Here is a 27,957-nt window from a genome sequence, read left to right as displayed (position 1 = left end):
CTCATACTAGAGCATTACGTAAGAATAATACAATCAAGAAAAAATAGATTATTTAGTTTCCTTTCCCTTGTTATTTGAGAAATATTTATAATATCTTTATAATAAAAGATCTCACCCTAAATATTGCTAAAAAATTATACATCATTAATTTGATATTGACAAAAGATCAATATATATCGTGATTTATTTTCCCCCAATTTAACCACCAACATCCATTATGCTATATAGATTTCCTCGCAAACAACACCCCTTTCATACGTACTGTAGTATAAATAAAAAAAAAATGAGAATAATCCTCAGCAGATTTTGACCAATAAAAATGATACGCCAGAAAACTTGTGCACAACATACGACGCCTGAGAGATTCGAACTCTCGCGGGGAAACCCCATGTACTTAGCAGGCACACGCCTTAACCACTCGGCCAAAGCGTCGGTCAATAATCATATTTTACTAAATATAATAATAATATTGTTGTTTGTAGCTACCTGTTTTAGGAACTTTTTATTTACACCATAAGATAGTTATCACCACTCACCATTTCCTTCACTGCTTGATTCATTTTTTATATGATGTTTTCTTCTTTTTTTTCTTATGTTTTTTTTTTCCAAATACAAATATTCTTTTTTAAAAAAAATATTCTATTTCTATATCTAATTCTAACATCACTCAATTATATTATCAACAAATATATACACCTAATTGAATAATATAATATTTTTAATTATCAGTATAAAATAATTAAACTTAAGAAATATAAAAGACTATGAACAGGAGACAATAGTGCTTATCGAGCAGATAGTATGTATATAATTTTCTGTAGAAAATCTCTCAAATATAGTTTTTAGAAAAAATTTTAAGTGTATCAAAAATATCGGTGTTCCAATTATTTTAATCGTTGATCTGAAATATAAAAAATATATATAATATATATTAATTAAAATCAACGCTTAAAACAACTGAAACACCGACTACACTTGAAACTCTTCCGTTAATTTACCCCCACATTGTTTACTGCCATAGTTCCGTTGAAGTTTTTTTGGTGACTGAGTTCCGTTGAAGTTTAGTAAAGACTAAAAAGCAAAAGAAAAAAAAAAGTGAATTATTTTTCCATTTTCTACTACTAACATATTTTTGCATGCTTTTTTTAGAATTTAATATAAAAATGTAAATAATGAACCTTTTAGTAAAAAAACAAGGCCTATTTGTTTTTGCACCATACAAAATATTCCATATTAATAAAGAAAATAGTCCCTGAAGGAAAAGGAACAGGAATGGTGAAGCTGAGGCACCACCATAAGAGAATCGCAGATGCGTGTGGCAATCACTATACCGACTTATCACCAACACTGCTACCACTGCCACCGCATCTACACTTCATTCTTCTCCGCCGCCGCCGCCGCGAGCAGGAGGAGGAGGAATACAACCATGGCCAGCACCAGCAAATCAGGGGAATTCACCACAATCCAAGAAAAGGTCACCTTCGATAAAGAGATTAAGAAGAGCAAGTTCATCGCCATCGCTGGCCCCATCTCCGATGAGAAATCTGCCATGTCTTTCCTCTCTCAGGTTCTTTTCTTCCTCCATTCTGCACTTCCCTTTGTTCTCTTAAAATTTCTTCATGCGAATTTTGTTTTACTTCATTTATTGATTGTTAGGTTCGGGATCCGCGTGCTACCCATAATTGCTGGGCTTATAAGGTACAATAAAGGTCGATATTTTATTTTTTCACTTGTATGAAACACTGAGTGGAAATTGGAAAGCTTGTTATTGGCCACTGTTTTGTTTAACCACAATTTTAGGTTATTTTTATTGCTTTCTGTATGAGAATTTCACCAAAGGATAATCAAATTATTCAGGTGATTGTAGCTTGTGAACGCGTGTTACTATCTTTTGTTCATCAGTTTTGCCATCTTATGTAACAGGTTGGGGAACAGTATCGGTCCAATGATGATGGCGAACCTTCAGGTACAGCTGGGAAACCAATACAATCTGCAATTGATTCTTCAGGAATAGATAGAGTAATGGTGGTTGTGATCAGGTTAATACTTTCACAACTTCTACTATCTTTGTTTCCTTGACAATCTAACAAAGGACACAGTATATAACTATATATATGCTTCAAGCATTGAGCTGTTTTGATTTGGGTGTTGAATATGGAAATTGGAATAAAATTTGTTTCATGATCTTATCGTCTCAGATACTTTGGAGGTATCAAATTAGGCACAGGTGGATTGGTTAGGGCTTATGGAGGAGTTGCATCAGAATGCTTGCGAAATGCTCCAAGATGCCTTGTGAAAACAAAGGTGCTTCTTTCTTAGACTCTAATCCATTCAGTTTTAAGAACATATTATGCATCTGGAGGTCAATTTTTAACTCTTATGAAAAATGTAGGTCCCGATGGGAGTAGAGGTCCCCTTTGACCTTCTGGGAGTTCTATACCATCAGGTTAGTCCATGATGATATCTATTTACTGATATTGTACAATATTTCTCATCAAATTTTATATGGAGAATGCTTATTGTTTTGTCATAAGTCATAAGTCATAACTAGCCCTGTGAATGATGGAATTTTATGTAAGCTTTGAGGAGCATATTTGGTTTCTTTTTCTACTTATACTTCCCTTGCTATGTGGTGCCTTGTCTCTAGCATTGTTGCCACTTTCCATAATGTCTAAAAAGCATAATTGGCTTATGTTTCTGTATGCTGGAGATGCTGGTGAAATTAAGCTAGTTCGGGTTTCTTTTCGGTTATTTTTTTTTATTTTTTATTTTTTTTGAAAGGAAAAATTACAATTATGTCTACATGCAGCTTTTATTTTATGAACTATACATGTTTCAAATCAGCATTATACTCACGCCTCGTGTCATTTTCAGCTGCAATCTTTTCAAGTTGAAGGTATCAAGCAGGATTATGATACTGGTAAGGATGGCACAACTATGGTTACTTTTAAAGTTGATTTTGACCAAGCTGAAATATTGGAGGAAGCAGTGAAAGCCAATTGTAGCCGAGAGTTGAAGTTTTTTAAGCGATGAGACTTGAAAATGAGGATTGCAATTGTAACTTTCTTTTACATTGTAGATACATCTTCACTACATGATGTGATCATGTAACAGTTATGGCCAGTAAAATTCTTTTGTTACCTCTACCCACATTCGTGCTGATGATAGGACTAATCTGCTGACACGATCTAGGTGTGCTTGTGTAACAATCATTTAGAAATGTATTTGTGATTTAGCAATTATGTTACATAATCTGTAAATTCAGTAGAGCGTTTTACAAGTCTACATAGAGAATACATTTTCTTTGCAGTGCTATGACACTTAGCTGGCATAATTGATGGCAGCACCTAGAGTTCTAGTAATTGATAAACTGATATTTATGTCTGATAGCACAATAATGAATTTGGATTCTCTCATGGTGAACTGAACATGTCATATTGATATTTCTATCATTGGTTACTCATCTCCTTTTACTTTTTTACTTTCGAAGTAATTAAATCTAGCAACTAATTACAAGGGGTGTTAAAGTGTTAGCTGTTGAACAGACTACGGAAGAAAGATCTAAAGTCTATTATATTAAGCAAAAGGAAAAAAGTGTTGGCTCCACAGAATCCACCACAAACAAAAAGACCTAAACCATTTCATTCATAATAATATGTACAAAAATTACATTTTGTTACGGCATTGCACAAAAATACTGTAGACTATAGGCAATGCACGCTCTTCTCCCCAAGAGATAGATCAAGCTCACAGTAAATAAATAAATAAGTCAACTACTACATTCTACACTGCTTAGACCATGCTACAACGTTCCCAACAAAAGGAAACAGCAACGTATTAGCCTTTATCTCAATATCCACATCATTGCAACAAAAACATGAAAGTACATTCTTCTTCTTAAACATATGCAAAACTACAACACCTCTTCCTCTGCATCCAAACCAGAGTTATTTGTGGGATCAAAAGACTTCATTTTTACCCTCATTGCCGTAGTTTTTATTCTCATTCTTCTCTTCCCATTTCCCTGAAATCCTTTCATTCCATTCCTCTCAAGAACCCCACTTTCACACCAATCCCTAATTCCATCATCAGTGTCAAAACGGCGCCGTTCGTCCCCCATTGGGTACCTCAACGGCAAGCTCACATTGTAACAGTAGTACTGCTCTTTCCCGTTCACCATCCTCTCCGGCGACGGCGGCTTCACAGCCACACCGTGAAACGCCCGCCGGCAAGTCTCACACCGGAAGGCGCAACCCTCATACTTCCTCTCGTACTCATGCAGATACCAGCAGTAAGGGCACATGGTCCAGAACGTAGTCGCCACGCTCTCCCTTGGCGCGTCGCCAACACGATCATGCGACGGACCTTTATCGTCGGCGCCGTTGCGGTGTATGTTGGAGAGGACGAGCCAGGCTTCGCGCACGCGCATCAGCGCGTCGTCAGCGAAGGGGAGCTTGTTGGCGTTCTGGTCAAGGAGGCGGACGAGTGACTTGAACTGCCGACGCGCGAGGTCACGGTTGGAGGCGTCGGCGGGGCGGAGCTGGAGAATGGCGGGCCAGTCAGGGTGGCAGCTCCCGGGGCGGGGCTGGGCGGCGGTGAGGACGTCGGCGACAGCGAGGATCTGGTTGACCCGGAGGGAGATGTCCGGGTCAGACTTATTGATCCGGTGGGCGAACTCGCGGGCGCCGGTAAAGTCGCGGCGTGAGAGGCGCTCCGTGCAAGAGCGGATAAGGGTTTCGGATTCGAACCCGGATCCAGATCCGCCTGAGGTTGATTGCATTTTGAAAGTGCTGTTTGTGTTTGTTGCTTAATGAGTGCGACACAGACAGCGTTTTTTTATTTATAGCCAACAATAGACAACGAAGCAGCATTTCTTCATGACTTCAGTTCTCTTCTCCCGAGGAAGAAAAGCTTATACAAGTAATAAGGATGTTTTTGGCTTGTATTTTTTTTTTTAGTGTTTTTTATTTTTTTAAATTTTATAAAAAAATAGAAACAAGAGATGAAAACAGAGAATAAAATTTATTATTTTTACTATTTTTATTTTTTTTTACAAAATTCAAAAAATAAAAAATACTAAAAATAAAAACAAAAAAAAAACAAAAAATAAAAATATAAACCAAACACCCCCTAAGAGTTTCACTCATTTTCTGTTTTTTAACACTGGAGATTCTGTTATTTCGGTAAAATAGTAGAAAAAATATTGTTGACTTTTTTTTCTCATGGATAACACTCGTGTCCATCTCGCTTCCAAATAATTAGTGAGGATTCCCAAATTTATATAGCCACATGAGCCCCCCAATTGCTAAGGGTTAATGAGTTTTAATAGTCAAATGTTCATTTTCATTTGCTTTATGTCTTATAAATTTTAGTTAAATTGTTCAGTAACTTAAAAATTAAAAACTAAATATTATCCTTTGCATAAAACTAACTATTAAGTTTGGCCCCTCTTATCAATTCAGTCTAACTACCCCTTTTTATTGATGTATTTTTTTAGGAAGTGATTTTGTCAACCAATGATTATGCTATATTGAAACATTAAGCAATTTATGTTCCTGGTTTTGACATAACATTTTCTCAATATATGTCCAAAAGGATTAACAGGTGAACAGTACATTTCTTGGGTCGGATACTCATGAACTTCCTTCACGTGGTATAAGCCATATTAATAACTGGGCTGTCAAAACTTAAAACTCAAAAGCTCGGAAGTAAAAAAAATTGGAAGATAATTACCACTAATAAATTGCAAGAGGGTCGAGTATATGGTACATACATTACATTTGGCCTCCCAAAGAATAAAGCAAACGCAAGACAACAAATATGCAATGCAAACCAAATTGGAGGCACGTATACAACATGGAAGATGAAAACACCTTAACCCTTTGAAGGTTATTTTCTCACCGCCCCTTTTCAAGTTCATTGACCAGATCCTTAAGTGATGGAACCTTTGAAGCCAAGGTCTTATATAATCTAGAATACCGGGCTCGCGTACCATCTGCTGTTCTTGCTAGGGCAAGCAAGCTTAGAGACTCAGGTAGTTCTGCAAATATCTGTTTCATTTCATCCAAACTCATATTTTCCAGTATGGATGGTCTAGGGGCAACCCTCACTATCTCACCACCTTTAGGTTCCTGAACTCGTGCATCAGCTTTAATGACTAGTTCTGAACTAGAGTTTGCTCCACATTTGATTATAAATGGTGAGGAAGTGCCTGTATTGAATTGTAGCACATTCCACTGTGCTACATCAATTTCGGACCCAGAGCCAGGATCCATTGATAACCTACGAGCATGTTGTAGATCTTGAACGGAGTCATCTTCTTCTGGAATTGACTATTCATATGAAATCAAGCCAAATTAATTTTCATGAGTTCATGCACTCAGGTCGGATAATTACGATAAAATTGGTTAAAAACACTTGGGATATTTACATACCTCAACCATTCGACGAGCTTCTGCTATGTTCCTCTGAGCACATGGATGGTCAATCTCAAGGAGTGAAGGCATCTGTTCTGTTAGTTCGTCAAGAGAAGCCAAGAATGTTCTTTTCTTACTTTTGCTCAAGATGTTCACAGAAGAAAGTTTCGTTATATCCTGTTCAAATATGATAGCTTGAATTATTAATAGTTTCCAATCAGTATACTGAATTTCAAAAAATAACTTTGAACAAGAAGATATCAACCTTGACTCGCTTTATTATGCCATCAAGAGAAATGAGAGATGCTAATCGTGCATCCTCGGCTGCAGTAGAAGGATTTTGAATAGATGAACCGCCCTTTTCCAATGTCAATAAAGCCACATCACTTCTCATTTGCTGCAGAATCTGGTGACAAAAAGAATGATGAAATCAATGCCAGCTTCTCATAAGAGAAGAAATTCATTTAACAATAATGCATCATGATCAATTTCTAATTGCGTGTATAAACTTATCCACCACTAACAATGTAATAATATCCACTTGGACTAAATCAACAACCAATGGACATAAAGCCAAGAGTACAAATTAAATAGACATCAACCCATAACCTAGAAAAAAAACTACAGAAAATGAAAATGAAAACCAAGCACAAGAAATCTCTAAGAGTTAAGACCTAGAAGCATGAATTGATCTAACTCGACCACAGGCAAGCAATAATACAACAGTTGAACAACAAAAAGCACCACCTTTCTTCTTTTGTGATCAACAGACTCTAGAGCCGAACGCAGCTTCGCTACTTGTGCCGCATCTTCAGCCTCTTCCATTGCCAAGGTACCAGCAATATCCTGATAACAAGATATCAATGAACACAAGCAACACAAAAAGTGCAATATCAGAAGATGCTGATGAACATAGTAAATCATTTTCTTTTTGTGGTTAATTTGTGTGTTTGTGCGTGGTTTTTTTTTTTTTTTTTTTATCAAGAATATTTCAGGTATGCATTTTTCATGTTACTTTACATACATCCAACATGACGCATACCTTCAAGTGTTGTAGTTGAGAAGAATAGACACGTTTTGAATATTCAAATAATAGCTGGCCAAGGGCATCAGTCTGGGGAGGCATAGCAGCACCAAGTCCAGCCGTCCAACCATCCATTATTGCAGTTGAAAGAAGTTCCAACTGACCAGTTGATCCCCCCGAAGCATCATTTGCAGTAACAGATAGGAAGTCAAAGTTCTCTGCAAGCCAGGATCTAATTTGGCGCTGCAGCTCACCTGCTGGGGTATGGACAAAAAGCGCAGCAAGAGCCTTATTTCCAATAGCAAAACTTTTGGCATCCTCGGTAATTTCCCTAAGCTTTCCACCAGTTACCTGCTGTCTCCATATGTCCTGTGCAGTTTATTTCAAATTGAAACTGAATAAACTCAAGAAGAATTTGGGTGTACTTAAGTTCAATAATGATATAATTCTGCTCAGTATGTGCCAGAAAAGAAATGAAAGACAAGCTACCCAGAAACTTAAGAAAAAATGATAAGTCTTCATGGAAACTGATAAAGGCCAACTTTCTCAACCTTTGTTCATCAGCCAATTATTATAATGAAAAGAAAAAAGAACACCAAGAAATGGCAAATGCTTCTATAATCTTCAAAGTGTGAACGGAAGTCACGGAAACAATTAAAACTCCCTTTCAAAAAAGTGTTTTCCGCTCCTCTGCAGCCAATCACTTCTGCTTGTTTGTGCAAATAGAATAATAGAAAGCAAGATTGCATAATGATAGGTAACTGTGGCTACCTCATCAATCCCACGTATCTTCAACACAACAGATGAAAATTTGGACTTCCTATCTGGCTTTAGATTCACTTTAAATCCTTGGATCTGCTCATCAACATATCGCACAGGAGACCTTCCAGGACTACTCGCCCGGCTGGAACTTCTGCTGCGTCCAGTATTAGGCTTCTCAAGAAAGCACTCAACTGGCAAGACCTTCCAATTGAATGTGCAACACTTATCAAATTACCAAAAGTTGCTACCCCACTAGATTAAAATAATAAAATAATAATAATAATAATAATGGCAAAGTATACTTTTTGTCCTTAACTTTTGCAATTTTTTTAAAAAATACTCCTAACGTTTAGTTGCATTCAATTTTATTCCTAACTTTTTTATTTGTATCAAAATTATCCCTGGTCATTAATCCCATGTAAAATATTAGGGATAAAATTAAAAACTTCCAGGGATAGTTTTGATACAAATAAAAAACGTCAGAGACAAAATTGAATGAATAGAAAACATTAGGAACAAAATTGAATGAATCGAAAACGTTAGAAACAAAATTGAATGAAATTAAATGTTAGGAGTATTTTTTAAAAATCACAAACATTAGAGACAAAAAGTATACTTTATCCTAATAAAAAAAGAGAACCAGTGAAGATTTGCTTTAGGGTTTGATCTCAACTTCTTGTTACCTTAATTGATTGTAACTCTGGAGATCTGGCAAGCAAAGATCTTATATACAGGATTCTAACACGGGAAACAAGCATGGTGTCCATTACTCGCTTCGGTTCCATTTTCCTGATAAAAGAGAAAACAGCATCCCTAATTTCAGCAAGTATCTCATGCTCTCGAGAGGCACCAGCTTTGATGACAGCAGCAAGCACCTGCAATAATTTTGGAAAGAACATACCTGCAGATGTTAAAGTTCAGTCTTTTTCAGCAAATAAGTTATGCATAAATCATCCATGCTTACCAGCATCAAAAGCTTGTTTGCACCATCAGAAATGGCAGCATGCCCATCATATTGATCTGGATCAAAGTCATTCAGGGCGGTAGTAAGATATTCACCCGCAGGGGTAGTCTTAACTACTTCGGAGCCAGATTTAACCAAAGCAACTGTGCCATCATTCTTATCAGTGGCCAAAGATGGAGGAGGGACATCCACAGAACGAGATCTTGTATTGTTGCTGGTTCCATTCCTATTTCAATAAATTAAGAACAATCAAGCCAATATTCACACGCCAAACAAACAAACCACAACAGAAAAACTTAGAAGAAACAAAGTAGACTGTACCTCCCGATATCTTGAGGCTGAACATTAACCAATCCCCGAGATAATGGACTTGACAGCTGAAAAGAAAGTACCAATTTCAGAGAGACAAAAATACCATATGGATAGCACAGAAGCATGATCATTGATTAACAATGCAAATATGGTCGGGTTATTGTGTGGTTGTGTTATCTATGATACCTCGTACATATCTACATACTACCATATGTTTCTGATTTTGTGATTAATCAAACTAAAGCAAACCCTGATGGAACACAAGAGCCTCTCTAGCTGGAAGAAAGAATCCAGATTAAATATCAAAAGTTCTTCACCATCAAAAACATTTATTTGTGCACACAGACATGTTCAGCTATTATGTTGCAATTCGATCATTTCAAGCACAATAATCAAAAGAATGCAACAGGATTTTGTGCAAATGAACTGTGGAAGTTATAATTATAAGTGTTGAGGAATACAATTATTCACGTGTTTCTATCCAACCATTTGAACCTGTTAGTTGAATGATTCTGATTCAAATGCATATGTTATATCAAGGGCGGAGAGTTGGCGAAGACTTCGAAAGTCTATCTAGACCTTTTCCCTAGGCAATGAGACTCATACATCTGCTTAGGATTGAATGATGACTTAAAGCATGAACTTTGATTAACAAGACATGTATGGCACAATAACAATAATAGGATAAAATCTAATACTCTATTATGAACAATCTTTCTTAAAAGCTTATGCTGTTATATAAAGACATATGAGTTATTTTATATTTGACAAAGCTTCTGAGAGAGATGATTAGATTATTCAAGACATGATATTAAAGTTTCTATGACTAAGCAGTCGTTCAATCCTTATTTTCCTCTATTCTTCTAAAGAAGCTCTTGCAAGAGCCAAGAGGGATGAGTTACAACATAAAACCATTCATGTGCTTTTTACCGATAGTTTAAACTTTTGGAAAGATAGCTCAAGACAAAAGGTTTGAAAGAAAGTCCCCTTTACTAAATAACATTTCATTGTGATGGTATGCAGTCAATAAATGGAACCTTCCTACCTGAGGTGATTGAGCAGCAGATGTTTTCTGAGTTAATCTATCAAACAGTTTCTCATTTTCCTCATGCAACCTCTGCAAAACATCAAACATCAAACCTCGTGCTAAACTTCTGGTACAATTGTATAAGAGACTAGAGAAAATGATAGCAAAGATCAAAGAAGTCAAGTAATAACCAAACATTAATAGGAAAAACAGACACAATTTATCTGGTATAGCACACCTCAATAAGAGCATCACGTTTCTTGAGTTCCTCTTCTAGTTTTTTAGTTACTGCAGAAGAATCCACAGCATCTGCAGTTGGCCTGGTATTGGGCAGGGCTTCAGATTCTGGTTCTGAGGCAGAAGTTGACCTAGTTTTGCTCAGCTTAACAGCCTCATTAAGTTGAGTTTCAAGGGTTTTAATTTTATCCTATGTCATGGAAGAAAACAGAACCCATAAATTATCTCACAAGCATTAAAAAAAAAATTAGAAAAAAAAAAGAAAAAGAGAAAAAGAAGATGGTAACATACATTTGGGACTACTGATTAACTCAACTTGAACTTAATTGTGTGAAAATTCGGATAATCCAGAAAATGACATAATTGAATGTGAACAAAGTAACATAAGGACGATAAATATGCACAGTGACTGATTTGTGGCAAAAAGGGGTGCTCCTACTGTCCTACAGTTTCGTGCTACAAAAGACAGCCAGTACCCACATAATTGAGATTTTGACTAAACATAGCACTTGTCAGCATGCCATAGAAGCAATCATAAAGAAGAAAACCAAAACTCCAGCAGAGTAGAGAGTGAATGAGAATAAAGGCAAATAAAATAAAAAAGTAACAAAAGCATGCCAGATTCCGAAAACATATCAAATAAACTATTGTATTCTATCATAATCAAGTCTCTAAAAAGGCCATTACAGTCTGTACGTTTTACTATTGAGGGAAAATAAATAATCAATAAAACATAATTCTCTACCATTTAAAGTCTAACAACTTCGTAAATGAAACGTAGAAAAGACAAACAATATTCAAGCACTGACCTAATTGACAAAATAAGAGCGAAAATAACAAAATAGAAAAAACCTACAAGCAGAAAATCATTTTCTTAGCTTTCATAGCTTTGCAAATAGAAATAATCTCAGATTATCTCCCCCCATCTCAACCGAAAATAAAGAACCCATAAGCAGGTGAAATTCAATGAAGAAACCACAAGAATATAAAATTCAATTACGAAAGATAAATATGAAAGGCAAAGCACCAACCGAAAAACATGGATATGCATTCATTCTACGTAAATGGATCCCATCCCTTTTTGGCATTATTTAGACCATTTTAACTTTCTATTAGGAAACTGTCAATAAAATGCTAAGAAACAGGACTTATACTCAAGAAATTCCTAATGAATATTTTGTGCATATTAGAATTATATATGACAAACCTGCAAAGTTTGGATTGTTGAATCTTGCTGTTGTATCTGCAACTTCTGATCTTGCTCCAACTCTAACAGTTGAGCAACTTGATTTCGAAGCTGACTATTTTGTTCTTTCTCTATCTTATGTTTATCCGACAGCAAAATATGCTCTGACTGCAAACCCAAAAAATAAAGGATGTATTCTTTGACAAGCCTAAAGCCTTCATATTCAAAGCATAAAATCCATTCTTGAAAAAATGTATGAATGTTTGTAAAATATAGAGCACATATTGCAACATGATATCTATGCCGTTCAACGAAACAAAGTACATGTCATTAATCTTTTTGAACATTTGAAAAAATAGTTTAAGAGAAAAATAAAAGAAGAAAAAACTGGCATTATGTTGGTTTAAGAAAAACGAAAACAGTAAAACTATGGTATTCTTATCATTTAAAGGAACAGAAACATTTGGCAAAAACACTCACCAGACCTCGGTAAAAACCCAACCCAGAAGTGATATCAGAAAATTCAAAATGATGGAATTGATAGAATCTTTGTTATTATGTACCCGAGAAACTCATTTAATGTTGCACATGTTTACTAACATCTTGCAGCAGGAAAATTATATAATCAGTCAATAGATGTAGATGTAACATGGAGAAAACAAAATTGTCACCAAATAACCTGTCAGTACACAGAACTGGAAAACAAACACTAACAGATTAAATTGCCAAACCTTCAAATCTGTCTGCAAAGCAGAAGAAACTTTCCACGCCTTCTGTACTTCATTGAAGAGTAAAACACACTGATCATTTGCGTCTTTAAGTGCTTGCTTGAGCCGCAGACCCTCTTGCTTCAGGTCATGGATTTCTTTTTCGTTATCATACAACTCCTTACGGGCATCATTTGCCTATAAAAAACCATGATGCAGACTATTAATTAAGTTCTACATGCACTCTCCATTATCTACTCTTCCAACTGAGCAACTAGATTTCCTATACATGTTCATCATAAAGTGAAAAAAATGTAATGCAATACCACAATGGCTCGGTCCACATAAAATTTAATCTGAATTAATATATCATAGTTATTGTGATAATTATAAGATGTCTCCGATAAATAGTCACTATTGGTTAAAGAAGATCAAAATAGAATTTATTATCATTTTCCAAGAAGGAGTGGAAACTTACAATGTCTCTCCACTTCTTTATTGTATCTCGGTTCCCAAGACTTAATACAGCATTTCGAGCTCTGGTAGAGAAATTGAGAGATAATAATGTCTCAGATAAGTTTGAAAAATTTGGACACACATTAACAATCATCAAGGTTTTTGAACTCCCCCCTACAAACATAAAAAAAAAACTGTCAAAATGATATCGTGTGCCTCAAACTGATCATAAAGAAATGATTCCAAGTTACAATGATGAAAAAATCTAATATTAATGCCAAATTACAGCAACATGTAAAATATTCAAGTATTTGGCAAGATAGATCATAAGAATGATAAAACCATATCCTGCTGGTTAAATATTATTCACACCTCAGCAGACAATTCTGTATCACCATTACATGATATCTCTATAAAGTGTAACAACCTAAAGATCAAATATATTGCAGCACAAGATCACAAATAAAATGTGGGAAGGAAAAATCAATACCAAGTGAATCAGCAAGGAGGTTTGTTAACACAGAATTTTCGTAAGGAATGACATCCTTCTTTGATGTTAAAGAAGATAAAACATCACCCAATCTGAAAAAGAAATTTTTAAATGCCACAAGAAGTTAGACACCGAAATATCTTGCCACACAACATTCTTTTGCTAAATTTGCCCAAAAACATGAATATGAATAGCGAAGGAAACACATATTTGATGTAAAAGGGGGCAGGCATCAAGCAAAATTGTAAATAAAGGTAACTTTGAAAAAATAAGTACTGTATTGAAATTACATACGCTGAAAGTGACTTCATAACATGCAGCAAATCTGTGACACGCTCACCACTATCATCTTCTGTTATTGAACCTTCACTTCCAGCCAAGTCAACCAAAGAGAGTTTGCTATATGAATTTTCACCGGTGATCATATTGTTGTAAAATATGTGTATTGTGACAATCCTAATACGGCAAATTATGAAATCCATAGAGATGAATTAGTGTATAGCAAGCTTAGAAGACCTGATCCTATCCTATTACAATGTATGCATGCAATAGGGTAGATGTATGTAATGTGATATATTTGAAAGAAATATAATGTTACAAGGTTCAGTCCTTAAAACCTTTAGCATAGTATATCGAAGCATAGACAATGAAACATAATGCTAAGGATTTAGGGTGAAGCTATGCTACCAATGAAGTTTATAACGCAAGTTAAAACAGCACAAATATAGTCAGACTACAATATAATCATGCAAAGCGTGAGCATGGAATTTAGACCATACAAATGAGATACATTAATCTTTGATAAATCATTTCCTCGACTCTGAAATGCGGCTTTCAAAGACCTAGAGAACTCCAGAGGGTTGTCAACTTTTTCCTGAACCAGTTCTACAAAACATTCAGGTGATCCGAAGCAGAGTTTAGGCATACTTTTTCCTGACTCCAAAAGCAGGTCTGTTGTCTGAAAGCACATAAAGAAGACTATAAGAAAACCATAATAATCCTAATTAAACAAAAAACAAGGATGCGGACCCCAGTAACAACAGAAATGTGTGCCTGGCTAAGTCAAAACAGAAAGAGACCTGTTCATTGTAGAGCTCACAAACTGTAACGCCAAATTTATATTGAGAAGTAGAGGTTGTATCTGAATTGGCTAAATCAAACAACTCCTCAAAACATCGTGCATATAAACCTCGATCATAGCTTGATCCTTCCTAAGAACAATCAATGAAGATCAAATAAGCAACTGGGCAGGCCAAACATTATTGATTTGAAGTAAACAGTCATGTAGTAATATAAATAATTTCAGCCATTGAATATCCATTTGTAACAATGGTGAGTCTCACTCCACTGCAAAAACTAGTTTAAGGGGGATAGATTGTCAAAGCTATTACAAAAGCTATCGTGACCATATGCCTAGCTGGTGTGGGACAGTGGGACACATCCTTAACATCCAGAACTACACATATGGACTGAGAAATCTATCAGATTGCACATCTGCAAGTGGCCCAATCTAAAGCATAAAATAGGCTTTTATACCATCTTTGAATTGAAAGCCTAACTCTACAACCAAAAGCTTACCTAATGGGAAAAATTATCCAAGTTATTATAAAGGTTATCTTTGCCATGTCTAGCCAATGTGAGACTTGACACATTCCAATATTTAGTCAACTCTGAATTTGGAAAAACTTGTACAAATTCATTCTTTTTTTATTTTTTTTTTAGTTTTAAGGGGAGGTGATCTGCACCTGCACGCACAAAGAAGAAAGAAAGAAAGAAAGAAAGAAAGAAAGAAAGAAAAAGCAACCATAGTATGTGTCTTTCCAGAATGGGTTTGTCCATATGCAAATATGGAAACATTATATCCATCCAAAGCTGACTGCACCAGTGGTTGAACATCATTGAATAATTCAGCTGCAAATAGAGTATAAAAGGTAAGATAAATAAGATGCATATCAGACATTACCAGGGTTTGAACTCCAAAAGGGGGAAAAGGAACCATTTTACCTTGTCCAACATGAGGTCCATAGACCCGGTCAAATTCAAAATCTTTCTTTGTATTGGACAAAGATTCATCACCAGTATTTACACGAATTGTGTAGTCATCTGGAAATTCAACAACTGAGGGACCTTCATCTTCAAATGACGGCCTTGTCCGGCAAAATACTCGAATATTTCCTGCAAAACATTAACAGCCACATCAATGTTTTCAGCTCAGTAAAGTTTACTTTTGAATTATGCTTAAATAACAAGAGGTCATGCATCCAACTAATCTTGAATTCCAGTTATCGTATATGCAAATTTGAAATAAACAATGTATTTGGGACACAACGTGACAACAGACAAAGTGCATATTAGGAAACAACCCACGACCAAATGAAAACTTACAGATAGCAATTACCTTTAGATGTCAATAAATCATTGAACAATCTCCTTTTCTCATTGATTATTGGAGATATTCTTGCTTCAGTTTCAAGCGCAACTTGATCTGGAATTCACAAGCGGACAATGAAATTAAAAAATTGATGATAGAAAACCATAAAGACAAATTACGTCTCAAAAATGGTACAATCAGTATATCAAAATTTTTAACGTGGCAGCACCCCCCCCCCCCCCAAAAAAAAACAAAAACAAAAAAAGAAAAAAACCAAAAAAAAAAAAGAAAAAATAAGTTACCAAATAAAATGTTAAAGGATAACAAATTTTGCACAACTCCAAGAAACTAAATGCATTTTTGAGATAAAAAGGTGCCATATTTCTCATTATGTTATGATCAAACCCTGTGAGTGTGTAAAACCAGGATTCCCAGTTCCCATAGAGCATAAGTCTCAATAGTCAAAGAAATTAAGTTATCCAATCAAGCAAAAAAGTTCATGTTGGTGTAAAATCCCAAAACTTTTACTAGTCTAGCATAACCTGCCAACGGTCAACACAAGTCAGTTTCTTACCTAGCTTTCGGGTTTTCTCAGCAAGAACACCAAGATATCGTGTAACTCGATCAAGTTTTGCATTTGAATATTCTTGAAGTTCACTCACTTCATGTCTGAGCTGCAAATGGTCTTCTTTAGCAAGCTGCACAAAGTATCTGATGATACTGTTAGCACATGACTTGAACAGAGTTGCAAAGGATACCACATAAAAGGATAATTCAACCAGCAGGACTGGCCTGAAAGAAGGAACCACTATTTAAATAGTATAAAATATATTCTAGATATTATTATCTCCTGCAACCATTTATTTTTCTTTTGTATGAATGGTGGTACCAAGGTTCGAATCCAATGCAAAGCACAAGTCCAAAACACTTTATTGACACAATCTGTCCTTAAGCAGAAAAGAGCTTCATAATTCATTTTATAAGATACAAGTATTTGACTACATAACAACCCAGTTGTTTAGCTTACATTTGTTACATATCATATAAAGGAAACAGATTAAATTGTAGAACATAGACCACTAGCACCGTGCTACAAAGTTTTCTAAATGGTGGCAAGCAACGATCCTTATTATATAACAATATTAAACTGCACTATTACATCTTCAAATTGTCCAAACCAGCACTTTGTTGGATCTAAACTTTCTTTCCCCGAAATTCTCCATGGCCATATTGTTCCTACATCAACACACCCTAGGACTAAATTCATAATTTGCAACATCCATCCGGAAGTTAATTGAGGTTCACCCATTGACAACGGAGAATTTGTGCCCACACCTATGTTTGCATAATCAAGAAAAGCCAAATCCTCTATCAAACACATAAATGAGTCATGAGCGCACTCCCCTCATCTTACCGAGAAGATATATTCACCTACCACTAACTACAAAATCCAATTGCAATTTCTGATGTCAAATTGCCATACTACTGTGAAATTCTACAAGAATCCTCAAATGCTGCACCCGTAAAGGAAGTTGTACATGAATTATAGCTTACTTTACACACTAAACCCATCCTCCTTAGTTTCTTCGATTCAAATTCACCTGTCGAAATGAAAGTATTCGTACAAAGGCACATGCAGCACCTTCACATCACATGATGCACCTCAAGCACAATCAAAGCAACTACTGAAACAAGCTAGAATCACAGCACAGACCTAAACTAAAACACTGCCGTTACAAGCACTCGCATCTCGGCAGAACAAACCAGAAAAACTAAAATATCAGCGACCGGAATGAATGAGCAGAACAAGAAGAAAAAACAGCTGGCTACAGTAAGAGATGAAAGTGAAAAAACGCATGACCTTGAGCTTTTCCTGCAGGCGCTGAACCTTGGATGCCGTGGACTGCTTTGACTGCGGAGGAAGAACAGACGAGGGCGAAACGGAGTAGCGCCTCACAAGTGGCGCAGTAGGTTTCCGATCGCCTTGATCGACCGGCGGCGAGGACGACGGCGAGGACTTCCAAGGCTCGAATCCGGTGACATCCCAGCTCCAGCGGTTCTTGTGTTCCGCCATTGCTCCCTCCCTCTGCTTTTTGCCTTTTTCCCTCAGACTCAGATTTCGAAGCTTCAAATTTGAAACCAACAATAGAGTGGAACAAAATACAATACACCACTGTATACAATTTTAATTGAAAAGAAAAAGAAAAAGAAAAAGAAATTTAAATAAGGATAGCTTTTTTTTAAATTTGTATTCTAATTTTAATTTTATGATGATAATTACATGGTGTTGGTTCGTAGTACTAATATATTTCTTTTTGGATTGTTGTTTCTTTTTTGTTGTGCGAGCGATAATAAATGGAGGGAGTGTGTTTGGTTTCGTTTGGGAGGGAGAACGGCGTCGTTTTGGAATGGAATTGTGGGTGTTGGGCTTCTATGGGTCACAAATATTCTGCGCTTCATGTTTGTTCACCCTTCGCTCTCAAGTATATTTATTACGCGCTGTTTCTTTGTTCTGTTTTTGAAGGATATAAGCCTAAGGCACAAAAAGTAAAGCATGTGAGGAGTGAAGTGTCAATATTGAACTGAACTGAATGCGCTGGATGAATTGATTTATGGCTGCGTGTTTTGGGGGTTGTTAAGGGCTCCCTCTTGCCTTCGCCTTCGCCTTCACGTTAAATATTTTACTTGACAAATTGAAAATGAAAAAAGGAATATCAATGAAACGGCCTCTCATATATGTTAGAAGTTTCTTGACATGGATATTTTGTCCTTTTTATGTACAACAATGTGTCTATTTTATGGTATAAAATTGGACTAGAGTGCTGCTTAGCCATCGGAAAGAGATACTTAGCATATTTGTTTTATGTTTTAACAGCTTAGAGTGATAACATGCCATAAAACATAATTTCCATACTCCATACTGCCATTGTTGAACGCTTCGTATTATGGAAAGTCTTGTCCAAGTTTTAATTTACTTTAACTTAAATTTACCAAAAATATAAAATGCCTTAGATTTCTTTTTATATTCAACACCTCTTGGATTAAATCTTAAATGTTATTCTCTATGATTATTATATAGGGGTTAAAAAATCAGTATATCATGCTTGATTTTCTGTAGAGAATCTCCATAGTCCATACTATAGTTTGGATTAAGGCTAAAATCATACTTTTAGTAATATATTATTTTGATCTATAGATATTTCATGCAGAGAGCACCATAGACCATAGCAGCAAAATTGAGAAACAAAACTCAACTATAGGAAGTTGCTTTTATACATAAATAAGAACTCGGATACATTATTATAAATATTTGTAGACCAAAATCAAACATGACATTTCTTTTATATGTGTATATATATATATATCCTAGATTTAACGTAAAATAAATAGAAGCTGCACATTATTCCTTCTTTGATTTTGAGAGAGCTTTCTTCCTCTGTGCAATCATGTATGTATACACGTGAGTACAATCTGAATAAAAAATTATGCTATCCAATCAGTGAAAGATATCTTAAATGAAACTAATTAGTTGTAAGAATGATGTTGAATTTCATGCCTGGAAGGCTGGAACATAGATTCACAATGCAATAATTGCAGCATGAAAGTAATCAAATGATGAGTTTCATTTGTTTGGCATCCTTATGCAATACTTCTCAGATGTCTGAAAGACTGAAACATAGTTCTACCAGAATTAACCATCAGCAACATAAATCATAACCTTTATGGCTGCTTATGGTTATTGTCTTTAACATGGAATTATAGAAACAGTAGATAATAAATACATTTAAAAAAAATAGAGATGGAAAATATTTTAATGTTCAGTACTTTCTAAAAGTAACACACTAAGATATTCATTTTTGTTTTTATGTCTTTGTTTTTTTTTTTTTTTTTTTTATATTTTTATGTCAGAAACAAAATTCAAAAAGGCAATCTATTATAGCAGCGACAAACCATCATTAGATCTTATAAAAGATCCTAGAAGCATTGTGGAGCTTTGTTGTTCAAACTATTTACCTTAATTAATGGCAAGACAATGTATAATTGTATATGAGGCCAACTTCACAACTTATGCCTGCTGGATTGGGAGGGGGCGAGAGAGAGAGAGAGAGATGTAACTAAGTAACTTCATACCTAAGCCACAAAAGTCATGACCAGTATTGATCCTAATTAATGTTTGTTTTTCTCCAAACAATGCCCTACTTGAAATAGCAAAAGATTTTTCAAAAGAAGAAAGTAGTTTTGAAAGTAATGTTTTGCTATAATAAAGGTGCTGAAACGAATTCAAAGTATTATACAATGTTTTGCTATAATTTAGAAAGACACAGACTTTTCTTTTTTTTTTTAAGTTGGTTTACTTTTTTCGGTATATGCTTATAATATTTATTTTTCAGAATCAATAAAGAGATTTATTTGGTTGGCACGATAAAGAGATACTTTGAAATGAAAAAAATAGATGATACATTATTGAGTTAGTTATATATTTACTTAGTTCTCACTAAATAAATAAATCACAATGTAATGATAACAACAAATCCATTGTTTGCATTGTTCACAACATAGTTCAATATGACAAAAATATAATCATATTGAGATAGAACATTGTTTTCATACAGGACAAGTTAGATATTGAGTTTGTTAAATAGGTATCTAGTGGAAGAGAGAAATAAAAAAGGTTTAGCAGCATCACAAATACTCAGTGGAACAGTGAATTCCATTTGCAATTCAAAGAAGCAGTCATGCCATGAAACTGCATTGTAGCTAATTGTTGACCTCCTTAAAGGGTGATCTTATATCAGAGGTGACTTCAAGTTTCTTTCTACTTGTAGGAGAATGAATTAACATATTTTCATTTACAAAGAAATGATCATCCTTCTTTGAAATTAATATTCCTCCTTGACCATCATTCTCAAAAGATTGTGCCATGGTCTTGAGCATTTCCATTAATTGAGAGTCTACAGTGGAGAACTCATTGATTTTATCCCCCAATCCCTGAACAAATTGCAACAGATTTTTCCTTTCTAATGACAATCTTGTGACATTTTCCATCAGATTTCTATTCTCAATCATGAGTTTCTGAATCACATCATCTGAGTATTGCACCTTTGTCTCCATTTGATGATTCAATTCCTTCACATGTTCTAACTGTATTATAGCATCCATTTCTGAGGTAACTTCCTTCCTTACTTTCAGCTCTTGGTTCAATTGGTCTATTCTCATCTCTTGCTCCTCCAACTTGTAGACCAAGATATCTTTCTCTTGCTTGAGGCTTTCAGCAACATCTACTTGTGTGAGAAGTGAAGTTTCCAGTTCCCTGCGCACTATGTGGTTCTCTTCAAGATCATTCTTCAAACGTTCAACGATCGACATCCATATCTGCAACTCGAATTCCATTTCATTTCTCACACTTATTGTCTCATCCAATTCAACATTTGCACTGTCTAAAGCATCATGAACTTCTTTAAGCTGGTCTTTCAATTCACATTCCATCTCCATGACCTTATCTTTAAGGATTAGCTGGCATATGTTTGATTCCTCCAACATTTCCATGTGCCTATCAAGTTCATCTTCAAGCGGATGCTGAAGTTCCTTGGAGACTCCAAAGGACTCAACCTGCTTCATTAGACACGCTGCTCTCTCGCGCTCTACATTCATCGCTTTCTGGACACTGATTAAAGCAGCTTCTTTAATCTCCAACTCCTTCATCAGTTGCAGAACCTTCTCTTCTCTCTTCCTGTTCATTACATCCATCTCTTCCTTATAGTTGGCAAGGTTCAATTGAGCCTCAGAAATTCCCTGTCTTAACACTAGCAGCATCACAGACATCTCTTCATTCAGCAACTCCATCTCAATATTCAGAGATTGAGATCTTTCCAACTCCTTCTTCAGCTCTTCTGTTGCTGCAACTTTGGTTTCCAACTCAAACTCGTAGCTATTCAGGTCCTTAGCCAGTTTCTCTAGCTGAGATTTCCATTCTGCTTCTTTAACCTGAAGAGTTGAAGCACACTCTTTATGAGCTTGTTCCAAGTTTTTTAGCTTTGACCGCAGCTTTGACTGAGAATATGTAGCTCCAGCTTCTTGAATTTGAGCTTCCTGTAGTTCCTTGAGGGGAATTCTTAACTCTTGGTTTTCTTGCTCGAGCTTCTCAATTCTGTACTTTGATTCTCTAAGATATGCATCTTTTGTTTTCAGTGCATATCTCAACTCTCCAATATCTTTTTCAAGTCGAGAGCTTAAGCAGTCAAGCTCTGACTTAGCATCCTGGTACTCACTACTAGCATCATCTAGCCGTGCCTTTAAATCTGAAACCTCAACTTGCAGACGTTTTTTCTGGCTTTCTACATGAGCAAGGGCTTGGTGGCATGTCTGTAGCTGATGTTTTAGATCATCAGAAATTCTGATCTGAGAATCTAACTTTTCTTGCAGTGAAGAAATCTCATCAAGCAATGTGGATTTTTCCATGTCCCAGTCTTTCTTGTTGGACCTGAAGTTTTCTTTGAGCTTTTGATGTGCTTCTTCTAGATGCTTAAACTGTTCCTTCTTCCACTTCAATTGATCTTCCACCTTCCTCTTCTCCTCTTCTAACTTCTGTAACATGTCATTTCTTTCTCTTAGCTCTGTGGAAGCTCTTAGGCCTTTCTGCGATTCAGAACCCTTCTTGTTTGAAACTGCAAGATAGCCTTCCAGGCGTTCAATCTCTTGCCTGCATAGATTAATCTGTTGTTCACGGTTCTCCGCCTTCTCATTTGATTCCTCTAAGGTCAATAACAAATCCCTTTTCTCATCTTCCCACTTCTTAAGCTTCTCATTACAATCGGCTCGAAGCTTGTCGTTTGCAGCACTGAGATGTTTGATGACGGACTCCTTTTTATTCAAATCCCCCTTGAGATCTTGGCAAGCCTGATTTGCCTCCGCAATCTCATCCTCCTTTCGAAGCAGTTCATGTTTCCACTCCTCAGCTTTGAGCCTTGCTTCTTGAATCTGGTTGACCTGTGCATTGTGAGATTTCTTCAAGTTCTCAAGTGAATCTGTCTTGGCTCTTAGTTCTGCCTTGAGTCTATCAACTTCAGCTTTAACTTCATCCAGCTCTTCATAAACCTTGTCCATTTCTATATATTTAATTTAATTTGTATAAATGACATTAGCAATGGTAGCAGTGTGCAAATAAAAAAAAACAAGACCAAAAGGCAGTTACTAACATAAGATTTTTTGTAAATATAATATCTTTTCTCTGTAAGTATTCTCTTTGTATTATCTGTAAATATCGCGATTTAAGAGTATTCTTTCCCAGGAAATCTACTATATGACTACATCATATTTCAAGAAACCCTAGTGAGATGGGAATACAAGGAAAAGCATACCGAAATTCACAGACTAACAAACTGTAACCATTTTTCTATAAGCACAAGGGCAGTAACTAACATAATATGACGAAATATATATATAACAAACGCAAAACAACTATGATAATATTGAACAAGAAGATCAAGAATTCAAGATTACAGAGCACAAGTTTCAAGAGCAAAAACGAAGCGGAACACTTAAACTGACCTGAATTATAGATCTGAATAATGCAGCATTTGAAGAAGAAATTGGCAGAAGAAAGTGCTGTGTTGGTGAAACGGAAATTGGAGAAGCAGAAGAGAAATCAGAAGTTACCGTTACTACACTACACTAACCGCTTTTGATGGGAGAAAAAAGAGAAAGTTAATTTGTGGTAGCACTATTATCCGCCTATCCGGCTTTTCAAATGAAAAACTAGCCGTTGATCAAAGATTTGTTCTCTCTCACTCTCGTTTCTTTTACGGACCTTAGGCATGTCTTGTTTTTTTTTTTTTTTGTGTGTCGTGCTTAGTCATGACTTTTTTAATTGGGTCAATATATTGGGCTCAAGTTCGGGGCATAGCCCAGTTCATCTATAGTGAGCCCACACATGAATTATGCACTTATGCCACTGAAAAAAAATGTCCAAAAAAAGGCTGCAGAAAAATCGTAAAAAATTACTGGTTTGTGCATGCAGCAACTCATTGGTTAGCAGTTTAAATGAAGCTTCAATTCGCAAGATTGTAACAGATTAGTCTTTAACCTATCGAGTTAAAAATACCGTAAAAAACAAAAATAATAATAATAACTAGTCTAACTTTTCGCCTTTTCAAGAGATAACATGCACCATCCTATGTGAACATTATTATCAACTATACCTTATAAGCTGAAATCATTGATGTCAACCCAAGTAATGGCGAACAATGTTTTATTATAATACACAAGACTTATAATAAAAATCGAGTAAATAGTCAAAATCGTCATTGAAAGATATTTCGATCTCTATTTTCGTTTTCGAAAGATAAAATTATCAAATTTATTCCCAAAAGATAACCAATCTGGTCGCGTTAATCCTTCTATCTCCTGCGCTGAGGTGGTTAACGCTCGCTGACATGGCCTGTTAACTGCCAGTGTGACACTCGCTTAGTGTACCCTTTTGTTGCTGATAATATAAGTTTATTAGATCAATTCAAATCAGTCCCTAAATCCATGAACCCTGATCCCAAATCCAAAGGGAAGAACAAGAAAAACTTTCTCCTTGAGAACGGCAATGACTTGGTCAGGTTTTGGAGGCTTCTAATTTGTGATCTAAATAACATCAGCACCAACTCCCCTCAGCAGAAAATCCAACTCCATTAGTAATAAAGAACCACCTGAACAACAACACAGACAAAAAAAAAAAACATTCTTTTCTTCCCTGAATTCAATTGGCGAAAGGAGAAAAATGAAAGAGACGAAGAACGTACCTAAAAAGGAGAGCTCGTGGGAAACCATGAGAACGAGCTTGGACTTCATGAAATCAGGGGAAGAGGGAGCGTTTCTGAGTTGGAGAGAGGAGCAAATCTGATTGTCTTGGTCTACGAAGTGGTTGTTGTCGGTGGCGATAGTGGTGGTGCAGGGAACGTAGCTGTTGGGTCTGATGAAGAGAACCACAGCAATGGAGAGAGACAAGAATATCACTAACATCAGCAGCCATCTCTTCTTCGGCATTCCCATCCATGCCTGTGTATGCTTCGTCATTGTTTCGCTTCTTACTTCCCAAATTTATGAATCTCTTACCTATTAATTCCACATTGTCATTGTGATTCTAGTTCTAGAGTTCCTACTGCTGCTGGATCTTTGTGTTTCAAAGTCTCATTGCTAACTTGGCCATTAACTGCCTTCATTTCGCAGATCAAACATACTAATTAATCCACAATTCTTAAATTCTACCACAAATACTAATAAATCTACCATCGATGCGCAGGCGATGGCGGCGTTGAAGGCATAGGCAGTGACGCGGGCGGCAGCAAGCACAACCTCGGAACATGGAATCTGCTATGGAGGTGAAGTTCGATTACTTTGGATTTGGGATTAGGGTTCATAGATTTATGGATTGATTTGAATTGATCCAATAAACTTATCTTATCAGCAACAAGAGGGTACACTAACTGAGTGCCACGCTAGTAGTTAACAGGTCATGTCAGCGAGCGTTAGCCACCTCAGCGCAGGAGATGACAGAAGGACTAACACAACCAGGTTAGTTATTTTTTAGAGACGAATTTGATTAATTTTATCTTTCGAAAACGAAAATAAAAATCGAAATATCTTTTAGGGACGATTTTGACTATTAACTCAATAAAAATTAGTCGAGGCATTTAGAAGTAATATTCGTTTTTTTATTTCTTTAGTTGATAATTGTGATGTGATTGATCGAATTATTTAGAGAGTGCATGAATTGTAAATTTCTCCCACTTGTTATCTTATATTCTTCTTATATTATATACTTTGAATCACATACACAAACACATAAATACGAGATACAATGGATACAATACGGTATTGATACGAAAATAAGATGGTTTAAAAATCATAAGACATGATGATATGGCTGTGGTATAATATATTAACTTAGTGTAAAATTAACATGATCAATATAAACCACAAATTAAAAAGGGTGACATAATAATTTAATTTTGGTTAATGTTTGGTTGCTCGAATAAATGGTAGTTTGGATGGAGTCGGATCTGGAGTAACTGGTTGAGGGAAAATCTGGACTTGAGCGCGGACTCCACAAAGAAAAGGGTTGTGTGAGTTATTGGTGGGTTGACGGATGGATCACCTACAAAGACACTTCGATACTAAAATCAGTGTCTATATAATGCGGTGATAAATTACGATAAAAGGTAATGTACTTTTGGAGAGGAGTAGGTCCCTCCCTATTTATACTCTTTACTCGAGTGGATCCTTTCTCTTGAGCCCATCCGTTTAAAAACTTTCGTTAGCTGTCCAAGACTTCAGTAGGTCATGAAGTGGCACGCGGGTCAAATGCCCGACGAATCAGAAATCCGTAAGTGGACCATGGCCCTTATTGAGCCAGACCGAAACAATTAAAAAAATAGTATAAACACACTAAAGTTTATTTGTCATATTGATTATTATTTCGCGGAGAATTATAGTGTACAGATTGGAGGATACAGATATTTTTTTGGAGTTATCTTGTGGTGACAGGTGTCTAGGGAAAGCCGCTTGTTCGCTGAAAGGGGTGACATGAAGCGTGCACGAAGCCGAATAGCTCGTGTTGGGAGGGAATTGGCTCCATTTGGGAAGGAGGTGCTGTGCTTGGATGGGGGGAATTGGGCCCGGTTGGACTGGACTCCATAGTCCATACAAGGCCTTGGATGAAGGTGGGCTGTGAGAAAATCATGGTTGAAAGGGTGGGATGGGTTAAAAGCGTCTCTTAAGTAAGTAACGGGTATATGACCCCTTGACCCGAAAAAAAAAAAGAAATAAATAAATAAAAGATTGCATAACCCAATTGAAAGCAGAAAAAAAAAAATAAAGAGACATTTTGATAAAGATGTTTAAAATATTTTTTTTAAAGATGTTTGTTATTAACTAAAATTTAATACATATAATTGATTAAACTATATTATTTTTGTCAAAATTAGATAAGACAAATTGATTTGGTCAAAAAATCAGTAAACCAAATCTTGAATCGATTTAAATTAATATTCTTTTTTTATAGAAAATGACTACAATAACCTTATTATAGAAAATTATTAAAATATTTTTATTATATATTTTTTTAATTTTAAAAATCTTAAATACTAACCCTATAACAACACAAAGAAAAGAAAAGAGTTAGAATTTAGGGTTCTTAATATATATATATATATATATATATATATATATATAAAAGAATATTTTAGTCATTTTTTATAATAGAAATATTATAATTATTTTTTATAAAACTTATTAATTTAGACCGGTTTAAGGTATAGTTTATCGATTTTTTGGCCAATTCAATTTATCTGATCTAATTTTAATAAAAATAACATAATTTAATCAGTTATATGTGTTAAATTTTAATTACTTAAAAACATCTTTAAAAAAAGACGTTTTAAGCATCTTTATTTAAGTGGCTCCAAAAAAAAAAGAAGAGAAAGAATATATGCGCCTGCACGAAATTTTTGGTGACCACTGAAGACTTAGGCTTGGTTTGGTAAAACTTTTTGAAGAGGTGCTTGTGCTTTTTAAAAGCTCAAGCTCCTCATTTTGTGTTTGGTAAATAAAAAAGATCATGTGCTTGTACTTGCAGCTTTTAAAAGATCGGGGTACTTTTGAAAGCACCTAAGATAGAGCTTTTCAAAGTTGGCTTGTGCTTTTCAAAATTTAAAAGTCTAATATAACCTCATATGTTAACTAATTTTTAAATTTAATGCTTGTATTTATGTCTATTATAGTATTTTTAAATTTTAAAAGCTATTTTACCAAATGCAATTGTTGTTGCTTGTGATTATTAAAAGTAATTTTTAATTTGATTTACCAAACATAAATGCTACAACTTTTAAAAAGCCATTTTTTAAAAGTTAGCTTTTATAAGCTACTTTTGAAAAGTAAAAACTTTACCAAACTAAGCCTTAGTTTATTTAGCAGGCAGTAGTTATTTTGGTGTTGTATTCATTATAGGATAATTTTATATG

At 35.4% G+C, this 27,957-nt stretch overlaps 4 protein-coding genes and 1 non-coding gene across 6 annotated transcripts; 1 reads left to right on the top strand and 4 right to left on the bottom strand.

Moving 5' to 3' along the window:
• Positions 1-350: 350 nt before the first annotated feature.
• On the bottom strand, positions 351-432 carry TRNAS-GCU (transfer RNA serine (anticodon GCU)). Its single transcript has one exon. It is a non-coding gene; the product is annotated as a tRNA-Ser (tRNA).
• Positions 433-1,226: 794 nt separating this feature from the next.
• Positions 1,227-3,424, top strand: LOC107631363 (ribosomal protein S5 domain protein). 2 transcript variants are annotated; one of them, XM_016334790.3, is made up of 6 exons: positions 1,228-1,567; positions 1,657-1,698; positions 1,924-2,039; positions 2,199-2,304; positions 2,393-2,446; positions 2,875-3,424. In XM_016334790.3, the coding sequence occupies exons 1-6, from the start codon at positions 1,310-1,312 to the stop codon at positions 3,031-3,033; spliced, it is 735 nt and encodes a 244-aa protein (XP_016190276.1). In that variant the 5' UTR covers positions 1,228-1,309; the 3' UTR covers positions 3,034-3,424. The 2 variants fall into 2 exon arrangements, with proteins under 2 accessions (XP_016190278.1, XP_016190276.1); XM_016334792.3 differs by lacking the exon at positions 1,657-1,698 and having other exon boundaries at positions 1,227-1,567.
• A 187-nt stretch (positions 3,425-3,611) lies between these two features.
• LOC107631364 (uncharacterized) lies at positions 3,612-4,898 on the bottom strand. Its single transcript, XM_016334793.3, has one exon. It carries the CDS (start codon positions 4,778-4,780, stop codon positions 3,914-3,916), a length of 867 nt encoding a protein of 288 aa, XP_016190279.1. The 5' UTR covers positions 4,781-4,898; the 3' UTR covers positions 3,612-3,913.
• An 811-nt stretch (positions 4,899-5,709) lies between these two features.
• On the bottom strand, positions 5,710-18,559 carry LOC107631365 (kinesin-like protein KIN-14B). The gene is made up of 23 exons (XM_016334794.3): positions 17,814-18,559; positions 16,527-16,650; positions 15,980-16,066; positions 15,586-15,756; positions 15,386-15,492; positions 14,661-14,792; positions 14,361-14,539; positions 13,876-14,037; positions 13,582-13,673; positions 13,114-13,265; positions 12,660-12,833; positions 11,950-12,096; positions 10,744-10,932; positions 10,524-10,595; positions 9,488-9,543; positions 9,167-9,392; positions 8,886-9,077; positions 8,212-8,403; positions 7,459-7,809; positions 7,164-7,262; positions 6,682-6,822; positions 6,435-6,593; positions 5,710-6,332 (listed from the first exon to the last, which is right to left on the bottom strand). Exons 1-23 carry the CDS (start codon positions 18,024-18,026, stop codon positions 5,898-5,900), a joined length of 3,852 nt encoding a protein of 1,283 aa, XP_016190280.1. The 5' UTR covers positions 18,027-18,559; the 3' UTR covers positions 5,710-5,897.
• Positions 18,560-20,519: 1,960 nt separating this feature from the next.
• On the bottom strand, positions 20,520-23,656 carry LOC107631366 (basic helix loop helix (bHLH) DNA-binding superfamily protein). Its single transcript, XM_016334795.3, has 2 exons — positions 23,501-23,656; positions 20,520-23,058 (listed from the first exon to the last, which is right to left on the bottom strand). Exon 2 carries the CDS (start codon positions 23,054-23,056, stop codon positions 20,711-20,713), a length of 2,346 nt encoding a protein of 781 aa, XP_016190281.1. The 5' UTR covers positions 23,057-23,058; positions 23,501-23,656; the 3' UTR covers positions 20,520-20,710.
• Positions 23,657-27,957: the final 4,301 nt, after the last annotated feature.

The sequence above is a fragment of the Arachis ipaensis genome, chromosome B3 (assembly GCF_059453495.1).
Source record: "Arachis ipaensis isolate K30076 ecotype BB chromosome B3, ASM5945349v1, whole genome shotgun sequence".
Lineage (NCBI taxonomy): Eukaryota > Viridiplantae > Streptophyta > Magnoliopsida > Fabales > Fabaceae > Arachis > Arachis ipaensis.
Note: the sequence above shows the minus strand (reverse complement) of the source record. Positions and strands in the feature narration are given on the sequence as shown.

Bases quoted from the DNA above. Each gene is read 5' to 3' on its own strand.
- LOC107631363 (XM_016334790.3), top strand. From the start codon at position 1,310: ATGCGTGTGGCAATCACTATACCGACTTATCACCAACACTGCTACCAC. The intron at 1,568-1,656 runs GTTCTTTTCTTC...ATTGATTGTTAG, and splicing joins CCATGTCTTTCCTCTCTCAG to GTTCGGGATCCGCGTGCTAC. The intron at 1,699-1,923 runs GTACAATAAAGG...CTTATGTAACAG, and splicing joins ATAATTGCTGGGCTTATAAG to GTTGGGGAACAGTATCGGTC.
- LOC107631364 (XM_016334793.3), bottom strand. From the start codon at position 4,780: ATGCAATCAACCTCAGGCGGATCTGGATCCGGGTTCGAATCCGAAACC.
- LOC107631365 (XM_016334794.3), bottom strand. From the start codon at position 18,026: ATGGCGGAACACAAGAACCGCTGGAGCTGGGATGTCACCGGATTCGAG. The intron at 7,810-8,211 runs GTAGCCACAGTT...TAAACTGCACAG, and splicing joins AGATACGTGGGATTGATGAG to GACATATGGAGACAGCAGGT. The intron at 6,594-6,681 runs GTTGATATCTTC...ATATTTGAACAG, and splicing joins GCATAATAAAGCGAGTCAAG to GATATAACGAAACTTTCTTC.
- LOC107631366 (XM_016334795.3), bottom strand. From the start codon at position 23,056: ATGGACAAGGTTTATGAAGAGCTGGATGAAGTTAAAGCTGAAGTTGAT.